At 44.4% G+C, this 14,553-nt stretch overlaps 1 protein-coding gene across 1 annotated transcript in view; it reads left to right on the top strand.

The window, feature by feature from the left end:
- ATP6V1C2 (ATPase, H+ transporting, lysosomal 42kDa, V1 subunit C2) overlaps positions 1-13,956 on the top strand; it is a 16,285-nt gene extending 2,329 nt beyond the window's left edge. Inside the window, exons 3-12 of the mRNA XM_008937308.1 lie at positions 1,943-2,028; positions 6,714-6,808; positions 7,494-7,585; positions 9,500-9,598; positions 10,573-10,641; positions 11,565-11,657; positions 12,087-12,180; positions 12,470-12,567; positions 12,957-13,086; positions 13,867-13,956. Coding sequence (XP_008935556.1) covers positions 1,943-2,028; positions 6,714-6,808; positions 7,494-7,585; positions 9,500-9,598; positions 10,573-10,641; positions 11,565-11,657; positions 12,087-12,180; positions 12,470-12,567; positions 12,957-13,086; positions 13,867-13,956 — 946 coding nt within the window. The remainder of the gene's footprint in view (positions 1-1,942; positions 2,029-6,713; positions 6,809-7,493; positions 7,586-9,499; positions 9,599-10,572; positions 10,642-11,564; positions 11,658-12,086; positions 12,181-12,469; positions 12,568-12,956; positions 13,087-13,866) is intronic.
- Positions 13,957-14,553: the final 597 nt, after the last annotated feature.

Here is a 14,553-nt window from a genome sequence, read left to right as displayed (position 1 = left end):
ACTGTTGCTGAATAAACACACCTGCCAGTAAAACCAGGCAGTGCAAACCTGTCAACGCTGCCTCTTGCCAGGACAGTAGAGAAGGGGCAAGAGTTTGCAGGATCTATTGTTTCCACATACTTTTATTATTTATTTACACAGGGAGGCAGAGTGTTTTTCCATGTCACCGTGTGGTAGCGTGGAGCTCTCTCAAGCTGACAGTCCGCTCAGTCACTCTTACCTGAGGGTTCTCTAGGGTGTTTGGTCGGCAGAGCATTCTGCAGTAGGCTCAGATTGCACAGGTTCTGCTCTTCACAGTATTTTTGAGACCTAGCTGGTAGCACCCTTTAGTACACAGTATCATTTAAAGAGTGTTAGAGGTCTTTTTTCTTTTTTTAGCTGTCTGCTGCACTCAAGGGTAACAAAATGGTCTCAGGCCCCTTGGAAAAGTTACTGGTTTATAGACTTCTGTGTTGGCTGCGTTCTCCATAACTTCTTTAGCCTTCTGTTACACTGTTCTAACCAACTGGGCTGGAGTCCTGTCTTGTTCCAAGTTCTGTGGGGCTCCACGAGCATCGTGAAGGAGCCAAAAACCAGCTGTGTCTACAGGCTGAAAATTGCAGAAGTGCTTGGCAAGTCGCAGCTGATGGGGAGCTGCTGCCTGAATCCCTGCACCCTCCCCACAGCCTCAGCATACTACATTCTTGGCAATCTCAGGTTTTTCCTCCCTATCACAGGTTTGAAAACCTTTCTGAAGACTCTTGATTTTCTTCACAGGAATGGAGATAGAGGGAATTTTTACCTTTATGCTTTTAAATGGCCTGTATAACTGCTTTGCAGCACATCAAAGAAAGTCCTTTTCTCTGTGTTTTCATTATACCTGTACCTGACCTGAAGTCCTTCTCCTGAGCTCTTGAAAGCCACAGGTTGTCATAAGGCACATTGTCCCAAAACTGTAGGTGTCCTTTCATTCTCCAGCTGTAGTGGTCTCCCCTCTGTAAGGAAAGAAAGGGAGAAGAGGCCTTGTATTATGCTCCACTCCCTATCACCATACCAGGGGTTATGCCCACTTCATGTCTCTGCCAGTTTCATGATCAGGCAGCTAATTTTTGACTGTTGCTTTTTTTTACAAGGTGTAGTCAATCTGGAATGATTAGGGTACTGAAGACTGAATTCTGTGAAAATTTCTGAGTACAGGAGGATACTAGGATGACCAGAAAGGCTCTTGGCCTGCATGTGATAGGTACTTTGACTAGAGCCAGAGTGATCTACTTCTGGAGGGACATGATGAATCCATTTTGTAAAATAATCAAAGAATAAGTAACTCTGGAGACAATGTTCTTCAGGAGGAGCTCTTCAAATTGCTACACCGAATTGGGCAGAAGGAGGATTTGAGTCTAGTTCTCCCACACCTTAAAGGAGTGTCTTGTCCACCATGCTAAAGAAAAAAAGAGTCCCCTAAAGAGGAATAAGAAGGAATTTCTCCTTGTCAGAAGGAATTTCTCCTTGTCAGACCAGAAAACATTGTCATTTTCCCCTGAATACTTTGTGAGAACCTTATCTCAGCAAATCCTAAGGGTTTATTGGAACAGATTTTCAGCCAATGTTGTCAATACGTAGCTCCTTGTTCTTCCATCACCTTTGGAGTTTCAAACACAGGTTTCTTGCCTTCTGGCTTCTGCTATCATGACTGTACAGATGATTGAATCCTGATCTTCTAGAAGTCTAGAGCAATGGGGAGATGATACTACCTATGTATTTGCGGAGATCAGTGTATTTAGAAATAAGACATTTAGTTCTGCAATGTGCCATAGATTTTTTATGATAATTTGAACTGCAAATTAATCTGCCTTGCTTCAGAAGTATTTTGTTTGGGCATTTCCATGTTTATTAGATGATTGTGACAACTGTTTTTTATTCATTTTGTTTCATCACTAACAAAGCTTCTGTTGTTACACCTAAGTGTCATAAAGAAAATAGCCCAGTACATAGGAGAAGTTATGGAGGACTCAAAAGACAAAGTCCAGGAAAATCTTCTGGCCAATGGAGGTAGGTCCTGTGCATGTGGCTTTTTTTTAACACATTGGTGCTGCCTTTGTTTGCTTCAGAGTATGAATGTGTGGAATAGAAATGCTCACATGTTAGAAAGGACAGCAATCAGCAAGATCTTTAAGAACACATCTAGCCTGCTCCCATTTTTCTCGAAGTTACCAGGAAGTTTTATCCAGTGCCAGCTTTGCTTCCAGGACAGTGTTCAGCATTTAGTACGAAACTGGTTTCTAACACCAAAGCTGAGGAATGAAGAGGAAAGCAGGAGGCATTTGTCTTCACTCCTAAAATGACGTAGCACCTTTCTATGGCCTGTATGGGCTTGATCTCTTACAGGCAGCTAAATCTCATTCTGTGTGGCTTCATGGCATCTGCAGGTGTTCTGTCAGTGATTTTCCTTCCCTCCTACAGTGCTGGCATAGGCCACATTGTTTAACTGTGGGTTTCTTACATCAGAGGTGGACGAATGAGGCAATAGCTCCAAAATATGGAGCTGGGGCTGCACTCAAAATGTCATGCCAGGGGCCAGCAGGACATGCACATGCTGCTGCTTTTAGGAGGAAATGTCCTCCCATGATGTCCTGCTTGGGCTGGCAGCAGTTATGTAAGAAAGAAAAGCAGTCAGTGACAGCAATTGCACTTCTGACATGCCACTGCCTTAGTGCATGGTCCCCTACATCATCTCTAAGTACTCAATGTGGAGTTTTTATAACCTCCATGAACTAATTTTGTCCCTTTATTATCTAGTATGGTACTCAAGGCCCTAAAGAAAACCTGTGTCAAGGACAAAATTAACATTCAGAAATTGATGGCTCCTAGATCTCTGCATGTTTCATAGACCCTGAGTGTGTTTCAGAGCAAATTGTTCCCCAGCTATCCTGGAAAAGTACAACAAAACTGGACGTGTTACACGTGTCAATTACAGGCACTTGTAGAATGATGTTTTAAAATAAACTGAGTGCACACTCCATCACCCTTTGACTGTCTGCAGTGCTGTACTTCAGGTCTGTGTGAGCAAAGGATGGGGAGGAAGTTCTTTTAGTAATGTACTCTTGGTGTAACATACGACTAACATGTGAAGAGTGCAACTGCTTGACAGGTCCTATAATCCCACTTACTGTGTTTCAGGGTTAAAGGATAAAATGAAATGTCTCAAAAGTATGTTGAGGATTGAAGATTGCAGTGTTGTTACAAGCATGCTTTTGTGTGTGTTAGTGCTAGAGAGAAGTCCTGGTCTGGTTGTAGAGATACAGTGATCAGGTTACGATGGATTTCTCAAGTATCTACCTCGTAGCTTGATCACGATATCCCTATGACTTGAGAAACAACAGGTTTTGCTTATTTCTTTTGTTTCTTTTTACACCGGTTTCCTTTCCTATAAGCTTCGCATGTGTTGTAATAGAAGGACATGGAAATTACTTCTGTGTTATACTAATTTCTGTCCTCTTTCTAGATTTGGTCATCCAAACAAATCATATTAAACTAAGACATTAACCTTTCCAAGATTATTGACTGCATTTTTCAAAACTGAGCCAGCTTTAGCATATGAGAATTCCCCTGATATATTCTGGTGTCATTCTTTGTAAGCTGCAGCAACTTTGCTATACAAATTTTTCCTCCTCCTCTTTCTGGTTAGCACAAGGACCCTAAAGTTGAAGACTTCCTTGAGGTTGTGAAACCAGAAACAAAATTATAAGACATGGCTTCTTGCTGCATGGTCACGTTTAAGACTATTAGACTGTCCCAACTCAAATTTTGTTTTCAGTTACACTGTACAAGTTTTCTGATTTTAGCTCAGTTGTATATAATCCTGACAGCAAGTTTGGCCCATGAGCTGCTGAAGACGGTGGCTGTGTCTAACAGTTGTTTAGTTATATTTATCTGAAGCAAAATTAAAAGTAACAGAAAATACAGCACTTTTAGTTAAGAGAATACACACACTACATTCCAGTGGGCAGCAGTCAGAAGCAGCCACATGGAGATGTTTCTTTTTTAGAGGAAAATATGTGTTTGTATAATAAAAGGAATTGTAGTATATCACAACAGGAGGAAATGCTGTCTTGCTTATGACAGCATAAAAAATGTGAAATGTAAATAAAGCTTTTCTTCAAAGATTCGGACCAAATTGTCTTCCATTTATAGTAATGTTAAACCAAATTTGTTTTTAAAGTTTGGTAAGTGGTGGAATATCTCCATTCTTTATAATGAGCTCAAAGCAAAGCAAAATGGGAAACCTAACAATTTTGGAGAATTACGTGTTTTGAAGGAAAGCAGTTAGTGTTGCCTCTTAGAGCTGCATGAGTAAATCGGAGTTACAAGAGACTAAGGAGTTCCTTGGCAGCTGTGAGCACTTTGGGGTAGATAGGAAGCATCTCTCCTCAACGGGCAGCTTTGTGAAGTGTTTTAGAAGTGACTTGACAGGTTCCATAAATGAGGGGTGCCATTCCAAATCAGGGTGCTTGGACTGCTTGGCATTTTAAGCTCAGTTCTGCTAGTGTGTCCACAGTAGTTTGTGCCATTCCCAAGATCAGGCTGCTTAGCTGAGCTGCACCAGTGCCAGGGCACTGCTCAGGAATGACCTTATAAAACAGGCTGAGAAGTCATGCTGTGCTTAACTCCCTAACATTTGAATTCTTCTGAGATTCAAGGAATATGAGGATAGAAAAGGCATGTGTGGGTCTTCAGGGAACTTCCCTACCTCCTCAGCTATAAATAGGCCAGTGCCTGTCTTTAAAGAGCCTGCGAATAAATTGTTCCTCCACACAGCCCAGTCATAACCATGCTCTTTGCAGGTTTTATTCCCATTTAATTTAGCAAAATCTAAGCAAGAAAGCTTGGAAGAGAGGCAGCAGAATAAAATCCTTTTGTCACGTACCCTGTGCTAAAAATGCTCTGTGAACTTTGTTGCTCAAGTATTTTTGACCTCTCTGCTTTCCCCTCAGAGACCAGGGGCAAGCACTGGCAGAGAACTGCACACACAGGAGCCGTGTGGTAACTTTCCCTGCCTTCTCAGTATTGCCCCCTTTCCACACCTCCCTGTGCAGAGAATTTGCTGGTTCCCAGTTATAGCTTAGCAGGAAGGGTTGGATCTTTGCCTTGTGACGCCTGTCCCTTGAATCTGTGGGAGGTTTACGCAGCTGAGATTTTAGAAAGAGGGAAAGAACATGGTCGTGCCACTGCTCTCTGCCTCCCAGAGAGCTATCCCTTGCTAAGAAGCCGGTTTCTTCCTAACATAAGACTTTCCATGCTTTGGAAATCTAATCGGGTAAACTGACTCTGTTGTGGGGTGCAAAAAGCCCATGGAAAGGATAGTGCTGTCCTGCCAAGGGTGTTTGGTATCACATGGGACAGGGTAGTACCCTCAGCCTGCTAGGATGGCAATTACACAACTTTTCATGTTCCTTCTCATGCTTCCTGGTTCATAAAGTTTTCCCCATACCCTGGAAGACCAGCCTGGGTGAAATTGTGCTCAAACCTTTCTGTGGGACTGAATTAAGTGTCTGGAAAAGGCAGCAAAGAGCACTGAACAGTCTCCAGCATGCCCCTCCTTGTACTTGGTACCTTGAGCTTGTGTTACTCCCCATCTCCCCAGAGCAACTTCCCTGTTATTCTCCATGTGTACCCTCCTGGTCGGGAAGGAAGCCCATCCTGCAAGTGACAGTGCTTCAGGCCTCTGTCTAGACAGTGACACCTGGCCTGCTGCTTTTCTCCAGCCTTCCTAACCTGCAGTGGGATGGTCCCAGCTGCTCTACTTGTTAGCATGACTTTATCCCATCCCATAAAGTTGCCCAAGAACACTACTCAGGGGAGTGTTTGGCATCCTAAGGGCTCTCAGGACTCAGGCGAAGAGCTGCTAGAGAATTCCTTATTTGGTATTATAAAGTACCAAGCCTTAATGTTTCCTAATACTAAGAAGCCTTCGTCTTTGAACAGAGCAAAACAGCATGATCCTGTTGTAGGAGCTGAGTTTCATATGTGTCATCTCCCCTTGATTCTGGGAAGAAGCCATGGCTCCCTGTGGTCCGAGGGTGTCTTGTTTGGAAGGGCTGCATGCAGAGGGCTTTGCTGTGGATTTCTGTTGTTGGATGCCATGACTGGATTTATCCATTTAGAGAAATACCACACAGCTTTGTGCAAGATGGGGAGCTCTGCGTGCAAAGTCACGGCACCTGAATTTGTTTGATTTCTAGTGAGTGCCTGACTGAATCACAGAGAAGTGACATCAGCTACGCTCTTAATACCTTTGGTCAAACTCTCAGCAACCCTGAGTATTACTGCTGGTCGTGGGCATAAAGGAAAATCTTGCTGGCATTAAATTCAGCCATATTGCAGTAATCAAAACTGAGGTTACATGAAGCTGTTTCTACTGTGAAGAATGGCTGCACATTGCTGTGTGCTGCTGATACAGCTGATTTCATAGTAACGCTGTTCTGTGTTCTGTACTATTGGGTGTAATGCAGAAAAGATTTTTGGTTCAACTTGTAAGTTTGGGGGTGTTTAGCAAGATGATTAGGTTGGGCATATGATGTGTGTGGATTTGATCAAGATCAAATTTCTGTGAGGATTCACTCCTGTCTCTAATGTTAGTCAAAGTTATCCCTGGACTATAGCTGGGGACTGCTACCCAAACTTTGACTTGCCATCTGGTAAGCTATCTGCTTTCACGCATCTCTTTGCATTTACAGTTGACCTAATTAGCTACCTGACACGGTTTGAGTGGGACATGGCCAAATATCCCATCAAGCAGCCGCTGAAGAATATATCAGAAGCATTAGCAAAGGTAAGTTGTCCTGCAGATGTTAAGCTGTCAGCATGGGGATGCATGTCTTTTGGCAGTTTTTGGTCCCTCCTCTTGCGGCAGTCAGTGAGCACTTGGCTTTGATTCGTGCAGGGACAGGCTCAGAAGCACACACTTGGTGCTGAAGCAGTTGATATGATTTTAATTCATACTGTAATAATAATGGTACATATATTTAAGGCTATCCAGTCTGTAAGTTTATGGCACGTTTACTAGAGTCCGCGAATGTGCTTTCTGCACTTCAATACCTTTCATTGCAATGTATTATTGCTTTTATATACTGCTGTTTTATTCTCCATTTTATTCTACATTTTGGAGTTCTTTTGTGAAATTGTTGGCCCGAGATTAAATCAAATGCATTGCAGGCTGGATGAATTATTTACACTGTCAGTCCAGTCAGGAAAAGGGTGATGTGTTGTTCAGTGTAGGTAACAAATGAAACCGTGAACTCTCTCCTCAGGTACAGCTGTAACACCCAGAGCAGCAGGTAACTGCGCCCTGCTTTCCACAGGGGAGCTCTGACACCGGCTCCCTCTTGGGCACAGCCAGGTGGTTTTAGGAGGAACTGACAGATACCTCCTTGCCTTAAGGTGCAGAGTGAGCAGGGAGGGTGGTGAGGACAATGCATCAAGTGCTGAGTTGACTCATTTTTTTTACTTTGTCTTAGCAAGTGAATCAAATAGAAACAGACCTAAAGACCCGATCAGCTGCATACAACAACATTAAAGGAAATTTGCAAAGCCTGGAGAAAAAAACTGTGTAAGTATAGCACGTGAGTGTTCCTATCTGGCGTGCTGCATGGCTGAACAGAGGATGCTGCATGCTCACACCTATTGCTGTGCAGTGGGCCGTGGATGTTCTGATGGGAACACAGTTTTCTGCCTTTAGGACATGCAAAGCATCTGCAGACCCATTGAAAGCTGGGGGAGTGGGAGCTGGTGGGATCACGTCTCAAATCAGCTCAACGAGGCTGCGGTTCCTAACAGGATTCTATTGGCAGTGTGAGCAGTCTTGGGAGGGGTCAAACCCAAAAGCACTGTATTGTCCTGATGAGATTTCAGGAAGTCAGAAATTAGATGAGCTGGGTCAGCTGGTGGATTCCTTTGCAAGACAGAGCCCTTTCCTGTGTTCTGAACAGCATTTGCAGAGCTCCGTAGGAAACAGCTCTGTCTTGCTTGCCCCTGCACCTCACCAGCAGCCCACTTAGATTTTTCTTTGTTTCATTCTGTTGGCCCAGCTAATGCCCTGTTATGGTTTCCCAGATATTCTCTCTATCTTCAACTACTTATAGTAGTTTTTACTACTATAGTAGCTTTACCTATGTCAGTGCTTATACCTGGATATTTTCTCCAGGGTATGACTGGGAAGAATAGTAAATTACAGTAAGTAGTAAATTTAAAGCAATTTAGATGATGTTATGCAAGCCTTTACCTAACACATGCTCATATGTGTCAGTCTTTCCTCCTCAGGCCCCTTGCTCTGGGCACAGGACACAAGTTCTCACCTTCTGGCACTGCAGCCAGCCAGGCTGGCAGCTTGCCTAGAAACCAGCCTTTACTGAAGGAAGATACTCACAGGACCTCAAACAAAAGCTCCAGTGTGGCTGGATTTTTTTTCTGAATGTGGAGCTAAAGTGAGCGTGCCTGGCACCAGCTCCACTGATCCCAACCAGAAACCACAGAAAAAATACTCCCAGGTGATGATTCAGAATGAGTTTGTCAGAAAAACTCTATCCCTAATAGGGACCTACCTGCTCAACGTGGGAACTGCAGGGCTGGTGAGGGTCAGCAGAGCCACATCACAGTGACATTGCCCCCTCTGTCTGCTGCGTTCTTGTGTGCACGCTTCTCCACCACCAGGCAGCAGCACTGGCCTGTGCTTCCAGCTTGTTAGAGACAGTGGTAGACACATTTGTCTCAGGCTGTGTGCATCTCTGTTGTCTGCCAGTGCCAGCTAGCTTGAACAAATATCTACTAAGATATTACTGGCCACTTAATGTATGTTTAGAATGGCACAGTGAACCTCAAACTAAAAGCTACTGATTTAGGTCTTTCTTCACTCTGCCCAGTGACAGGAAGGGCAGCTGGTCTCTTCCCATGCACACCTTTGTGCCCACCAGCCAAGCCTGGCCAGCCCCAGCCATCTGCACTTCCTAGGTGTGCAGCACTAGTAGGACTTAATGTGATCAAGTAGGCTTGGGCTGTGAAGTGACCTCATCCTGCATGTCCCACCTTCCACAAGCCTGTGACTCCCACTCTCCTTCCGCTGGAGGTGTCTCTGTATGCCTGTTCACAGGAGTCCAAGTATGCCAGGGTTGCTGTGAGAGCTTAGGTCCATGCTAACTTTGCTTAGTCTGACTGAAGCATGGTCACACAGGCAGCTCAACAGGCAGCTTGAGAAGGCAGGTGCCTCCTGCAAGATGCAGCAATGACCAGGAGCGAGGTGGTAACTTCAGATGTGCACTTCCAAAGCATCTGCACCCTCAGTAAAAACTACTACATGGTCATATTAGAAGTGTAGATGTGCCCTTTAGCTGCCTCCTTCCTGCCTTTCTTTTACCCCAGTATACACTGTGTGCACCTATACCCACAGCACAATGCTTCCAGTGTGCTGCTGCTGGGTTCCTGCTAATGTTCTGGTTTGGTTTGTTTTTTTTTGTCTTCTTCACTGTAGGGGAAATCTGCTGACTCGGACCCTAGCAGACATTGTGCATAAAGAAGACTTTGTTCTGGATTCCGAGTATCTGATCACGCTGCTCGTCGTGGTGCCAAAGTAAGGGAGCAGTGTGTGCACACGCCCAGCGTGGCATTGAGGTCATGGCCTAAGCTCTGGATCCAGGTGGTACTGGGTCACGCTGGGGCAGCTCATCAGCACCATGGCTGGGGCATGAGTGGAGCTGGTAGTAAAGAGAAAAGAACAGTTTCTGCCAAGGGTGGTGCTGGCACAAAAGAAAGAAACAAAGATTGCTCTGAACGCGGAGCAGGACAGAACTGGGATGTAGGTCTTTAGCTGTTACAGAGTGGGTGCTCGAACAGCCTCCTGGTAGGAATAGTATGAGTTAAAAAAAAAGAGGAAAACAGATTCTTGCTGGAGCTTAGCCAGTTTACCAAAGGACCTGGCAAACTCACAAGGCTTCTGCTGGCTGTGTATCTGTAAGTGCCTGCACATGGGATGACTGCCATCGCCATCAGCTCTGAAGTTACACAGTGTCCTTCTCAGAACCCTACACAAAACTTTTCCTTTCTGTATAGCCCTGTCCCAACACACGCTTGGCATCACTTCCATCACACACCATCACTTTTCTGTCTGTGAAAACCATGTTACAAAAAGTTATCTGAGGTAAGATAAACAGACTTCCCGCTTTGCAAACACTTACCATCCCCTTGACCCCTTTCTCCCGGTGCTGGCACTGGCCATGTTTCCAGAGTAGTACCAGAGCAGCTCTGGGATTGCACACAGCGCACGTACCACACCTACCTGTGGATCCCAGGGAGCTTGTGCAGGGCTCCTGGAGCGTTGGACACCGTGTGGCAGCCTGCAAGTATGTGCCAAAAGCCACGTTCTTTCTACTGTTAGCTTTCTGCTCTGGACCCTTCTCCATGCCAAGACCCAAAACTGAGAGTTAAGGGTGCTGTGCTGAGGGAAATATCGCCCCAGCTGTTGACTGGATGAACTATATTTATCAACACATTTGCTTTCTAGTACATAGGATTTATTTACAGTGCTTTGGTTTGTGTTGCTCAAAGGTCAAGCTACGTACAGTGGCAGAAGACCTATGAATCCCTCTCCGACATGGTAGTGCCTCGCTCCACCAAGTAAGTGAAACACCAGATTAAGGTCCCTGTTTGTTTCAGAGATCCATGACATATTTCAGCCCCTCAAATTGCTGGGTCCTGTAAGAAATCACTTGTCTAATGCATGGGCTCCATGTTAACATATAGATTTGTCCAATGTCATTCTCCATTGAAATCAGAAATGACTCTGTTAAAGGGAAGTACAGATGAAAGTAAAAAAAAACCAACACTTTTTTTTTGACAGCTTGCTACTCTCAATCAGGGCCTTTGATTTTTGTGTAAAACAGACAAACAATTTGTTACGGTTATCCAGCCATAATTCAGACACATGCAGTTGCGTACAACTATATGGAAACTACTTTTTACAAAACCTATCTTTTTCACACATTGTCTTTGCATTTTTATTTGCTTCCTGCTGTAAATAGGATAAATCAGTGTACTGTCATTTGCATTAGCAAATGGCATGTGAACTTATCCTTTCACCTGGAGTAAAAAATCCTTCCTGGGAATGAAATATTCCACTGCTCAGGTTATGGAGACCATGAGTTCCAATCCAGGGCACAAGAGAGGACAGTGCTGTTATCTGAAATGGAAGAAGCAAGAAGCAGAGATACAGAAGAGACCTGTTTGCTACTGCCTGTCTCAAAAGTGCAAGTGCATGGAAAGTGGGGGAACATTACCAGGAAATGTAAAAAAAATGAGGCAGGCAGAATGCATGTGTGTACTGTGATGGGTTTAGGAACTCAGCTCATGGGAGTTTTACACTGGAGATAACGTGGCCAGTGCTAGTAAAGTCTTTGTTCCCTATTTCGGTCACAGCAGTTCTTGAAAAGCAAGGTGGTGTTTAGTATCTTAAATGAAAAACTGAACTGCATAGGAGAAGAGTAAAGAAAGCATGAGGGATGTGCCATGTCAAATCACAGCAGTGGATTTCCTTCCCACAGAATGATTGCTGAGGATGCAGAGGGAGGACTCTTCACCGTGACTCTGTTTAGAAAAGTGATGGATGACTTCAAGGCTAAAGCCAGGGAGAACAGGTAGGGAGTGCTGATTGCTAGGCACGGCCAGCCAACAAGCAGATGATGAGGATAAGCTGAGCCTTGTTCTGTGTGCACTACAGCTGAATCCATCCCTGTCTTTTGGGTCGTCTTTACTGTTTGGGCTGCTGCTGGCCCTAAAGCCACTGAGAAGGCAGGGTGGGAAGGAGCTGTGGCAGCAGATGCAGTGATCCTGTTTTTTAAGCGCCAAACTACAGATCCTGGAACTGTCCTTCTGCTCTCATACTAACTGACAGCAGGAAGCTTGCTTTCTGGGGGTGACTTGAACTCCCACCCTCCACGTACTTTAACTGGCTAAACAGCTAGCAACTTTGAAAGATCCAACACCTGCTTCTCCAGAGGCAAAAGAAATGAGTGCACATATTGCTGGGACTGTGGCTTATGAGAACAAATGTCATTCCATTGTAGGTTCATAGTTCGAGAATTTTATTTTGATGAGAAGGAACTGAAATGTGAAAAGGAAGAGTTGATGAAATTAGCTTCTGATAAGAAACAACAATACGTAAGTAGCACATCAAGTTGGTGGCCCAAACAGTGACAGCCTAAGCACATCTCACTCAGAAATGGCTTTATGGTTCCAACAGACTCCTGTGAGCTCTATGTAGCCCAGAAATCAGGCACAGGACAAATAACACAACTTGCCCAAGGTCACTTGAGTTTCTGGTAAACTGGGAGCCACTAATAGGCTGCCTGAGAATTCTCTCAGCAGCTGACAATGGTTTCCGTGGTGTTGGCAGTGGAGCTGCTGCACAGGGCGAGGGGCTGGCAGTACTTTTGGATCTGTTCCATAGGGCCCGTTACTGCGCTGGCTCAAAGTGAACTTCAGTGAAGCGTTTGTGGCTTGGATTCACGTGAAAGCCTTGAGAGTTTTTGTTGAATCTGTCCTGAGGTAAGTGGGAAACCATGCAGCGGTTGCTGTAGAAGTCAAAATGTACAGTGCTGTTCCTGGGGCACTGTGGGAGGGGACATCCCCTACACACCTTGTTCCAGGAGCTCACAGGAGACAATACAGGCGACCATACAGGTGACCACTAAAAAATAACATACAAAGCTGATGAAAAACAGTTCTTTGGGGGTACTTAGAAGGAAATGAAAACCAGAAAGACACTATTTAGTAGACTTTCAGCTTCAAAAAGAAAATGGTTTCAGATAAGGAGGCAGCCCACCACCACTGAGATCGTTTTTGCAATGCACCATGAGCTAGTGTGCCAGGAGACTGAGAAGGGGAAGGGTGTGCCCCTTCCCAGCAGGTGATCGTGTATGTTGGTGTGTTTCAAGGTATGGCCTCCCGGTGAATTTCCAAGCAATGCTGCTGCAGCCCAATAGGAAGTCTGTAAAACGCCTGAGAGACATCCTAAATGTGGTCTTCAAGCACCTGGATGAAGTTGCAGCAGCAAGTATAATGGATGTACGTATCTGGACTGCGAGCGCGTGTGCTGTAGCTTGTCTCAGCTTAGCCGGGCGAACACTCACCATCCAGGGCCTAGAGCACCTTGCACTGGGTGCAGCTCTCATCCCTGGTGGTTACAGGCTGGATATGGGTAACAAGCAGGCTCAGATTATGATGGAGATGCATAAAGATTGGTTACCTTTTCAGTGGAAGCATCTGATACTTACAGCTAGTGGACTGAAAAAGGTCTTCTCAATTATGGCAGCTCCTCTAGGTAAAAAGCTTCATGTCTTCTGTAAGATTCAGCTGAACTCAAGCAGCAAGAGGGAATCCAGAACTAAATGCTGGGACTGACACCTCTGTCCCCTGTGAAAGGCTGTCACTGGCTAAATACCTCAACCTAGGACTTCAGCAAGCAGCAGTACTTGCTTCTTCCCTTCCCCATAGTTCAGGTACACAAATAATTTAGGATAAACCATCAGGTGTTAAACAGCCTAAAACCAAGCAGCATGATTCTCAGGGCGTGAAGGGAGCAGAAAGAAATGAGTTGCTCTAGAGTTGAGCCACACAAAAATGCTACAATACACACTCAAAGTTGCAACCGAGCATAAATTCTCAATGCTAACTGCATTAGGCAGCCCAAACCCACAAGATTCTCAGTGATGAATTCCCCATCTTAAGGACAGCAGATACAAAACTCAACCCCACCTGTGGAAGAGGAGCACTAAAGCAATCCACTGCAGCCTGGCACTGTGCGGCTGTTCACTGGTACTAAAATCGTGTTGTTTCCTTTTGCAGCCTGGCATGGACATCCCTGGGTTACAGCTGAGCAATCAAGAGTACTACCCTTATGTCTATTTCAAGATTGACCTCAGTCTTCTTGACTGAAGTCAAAGAAAAATTGCTCAAGCTTCATCTATTAATTTTCAAGACCCTGAATGTTACAGAAAACAATATTTATCTGCTGAAAGTCAAATTAAAGTGCAGATGCCGTAGCAGGATAATCACATGATCTTCCTAACACTTTTGGAGATTTTTACAGTGACTTAAATCTCTTGCTTATAGTTTTACAAAGACATATTTCAGAGGCAGGAGGTACTATGGTAGTATTTATTTTTTTTTGTAAGTTACAAAGATGGAGTATCTATTGGACTTGAAATAAAACAATTTAAAAAGTGTGGTGGCTAGTGAACCTATTAGGTCTATACAGTCCTGTTTTTCTAACAAAGCAATCTTAAATAAAAAACCAAAACCAAACAAAAAGCAGAAAGCATCAGACCAAAACCCATTTTTTTTAATTTAAAAAAAAATTAAAAAGCAAGATCTTCAGAATTGCTGCAGAACTTATTGTAGTATGACTTACAGTTGCAAATCCTCCTAAGTTTAGTTTTTGCCAAGACATTTCGGTCAGAAGAGTTCCCTTGGATCTCATCTGCTGGGATGACTTCAGAGGAGGAGCACATTTCCTGCACCAGATCAGCAGTC

The sequence above is a fragment of the Merops nubicus genome, unplaced genomic scaffold, assembly GCF_000691845.1.
Source record: "Merops nubicus isolate BGI_N331 unplaced genomic scaffold, ASM69184v1 scaffold43, whole genome shotgun sequence".
NCBI classification, from domain to species: domain Eukaryota; kingdom Metazoa; phylum Chordata; class Aves; order Coraciiformes; family Meropidae; genus Merops; species Merops nubicus.
This window is presented reverse-complemented; position numbering and strand designations above follow the sequence as displayed.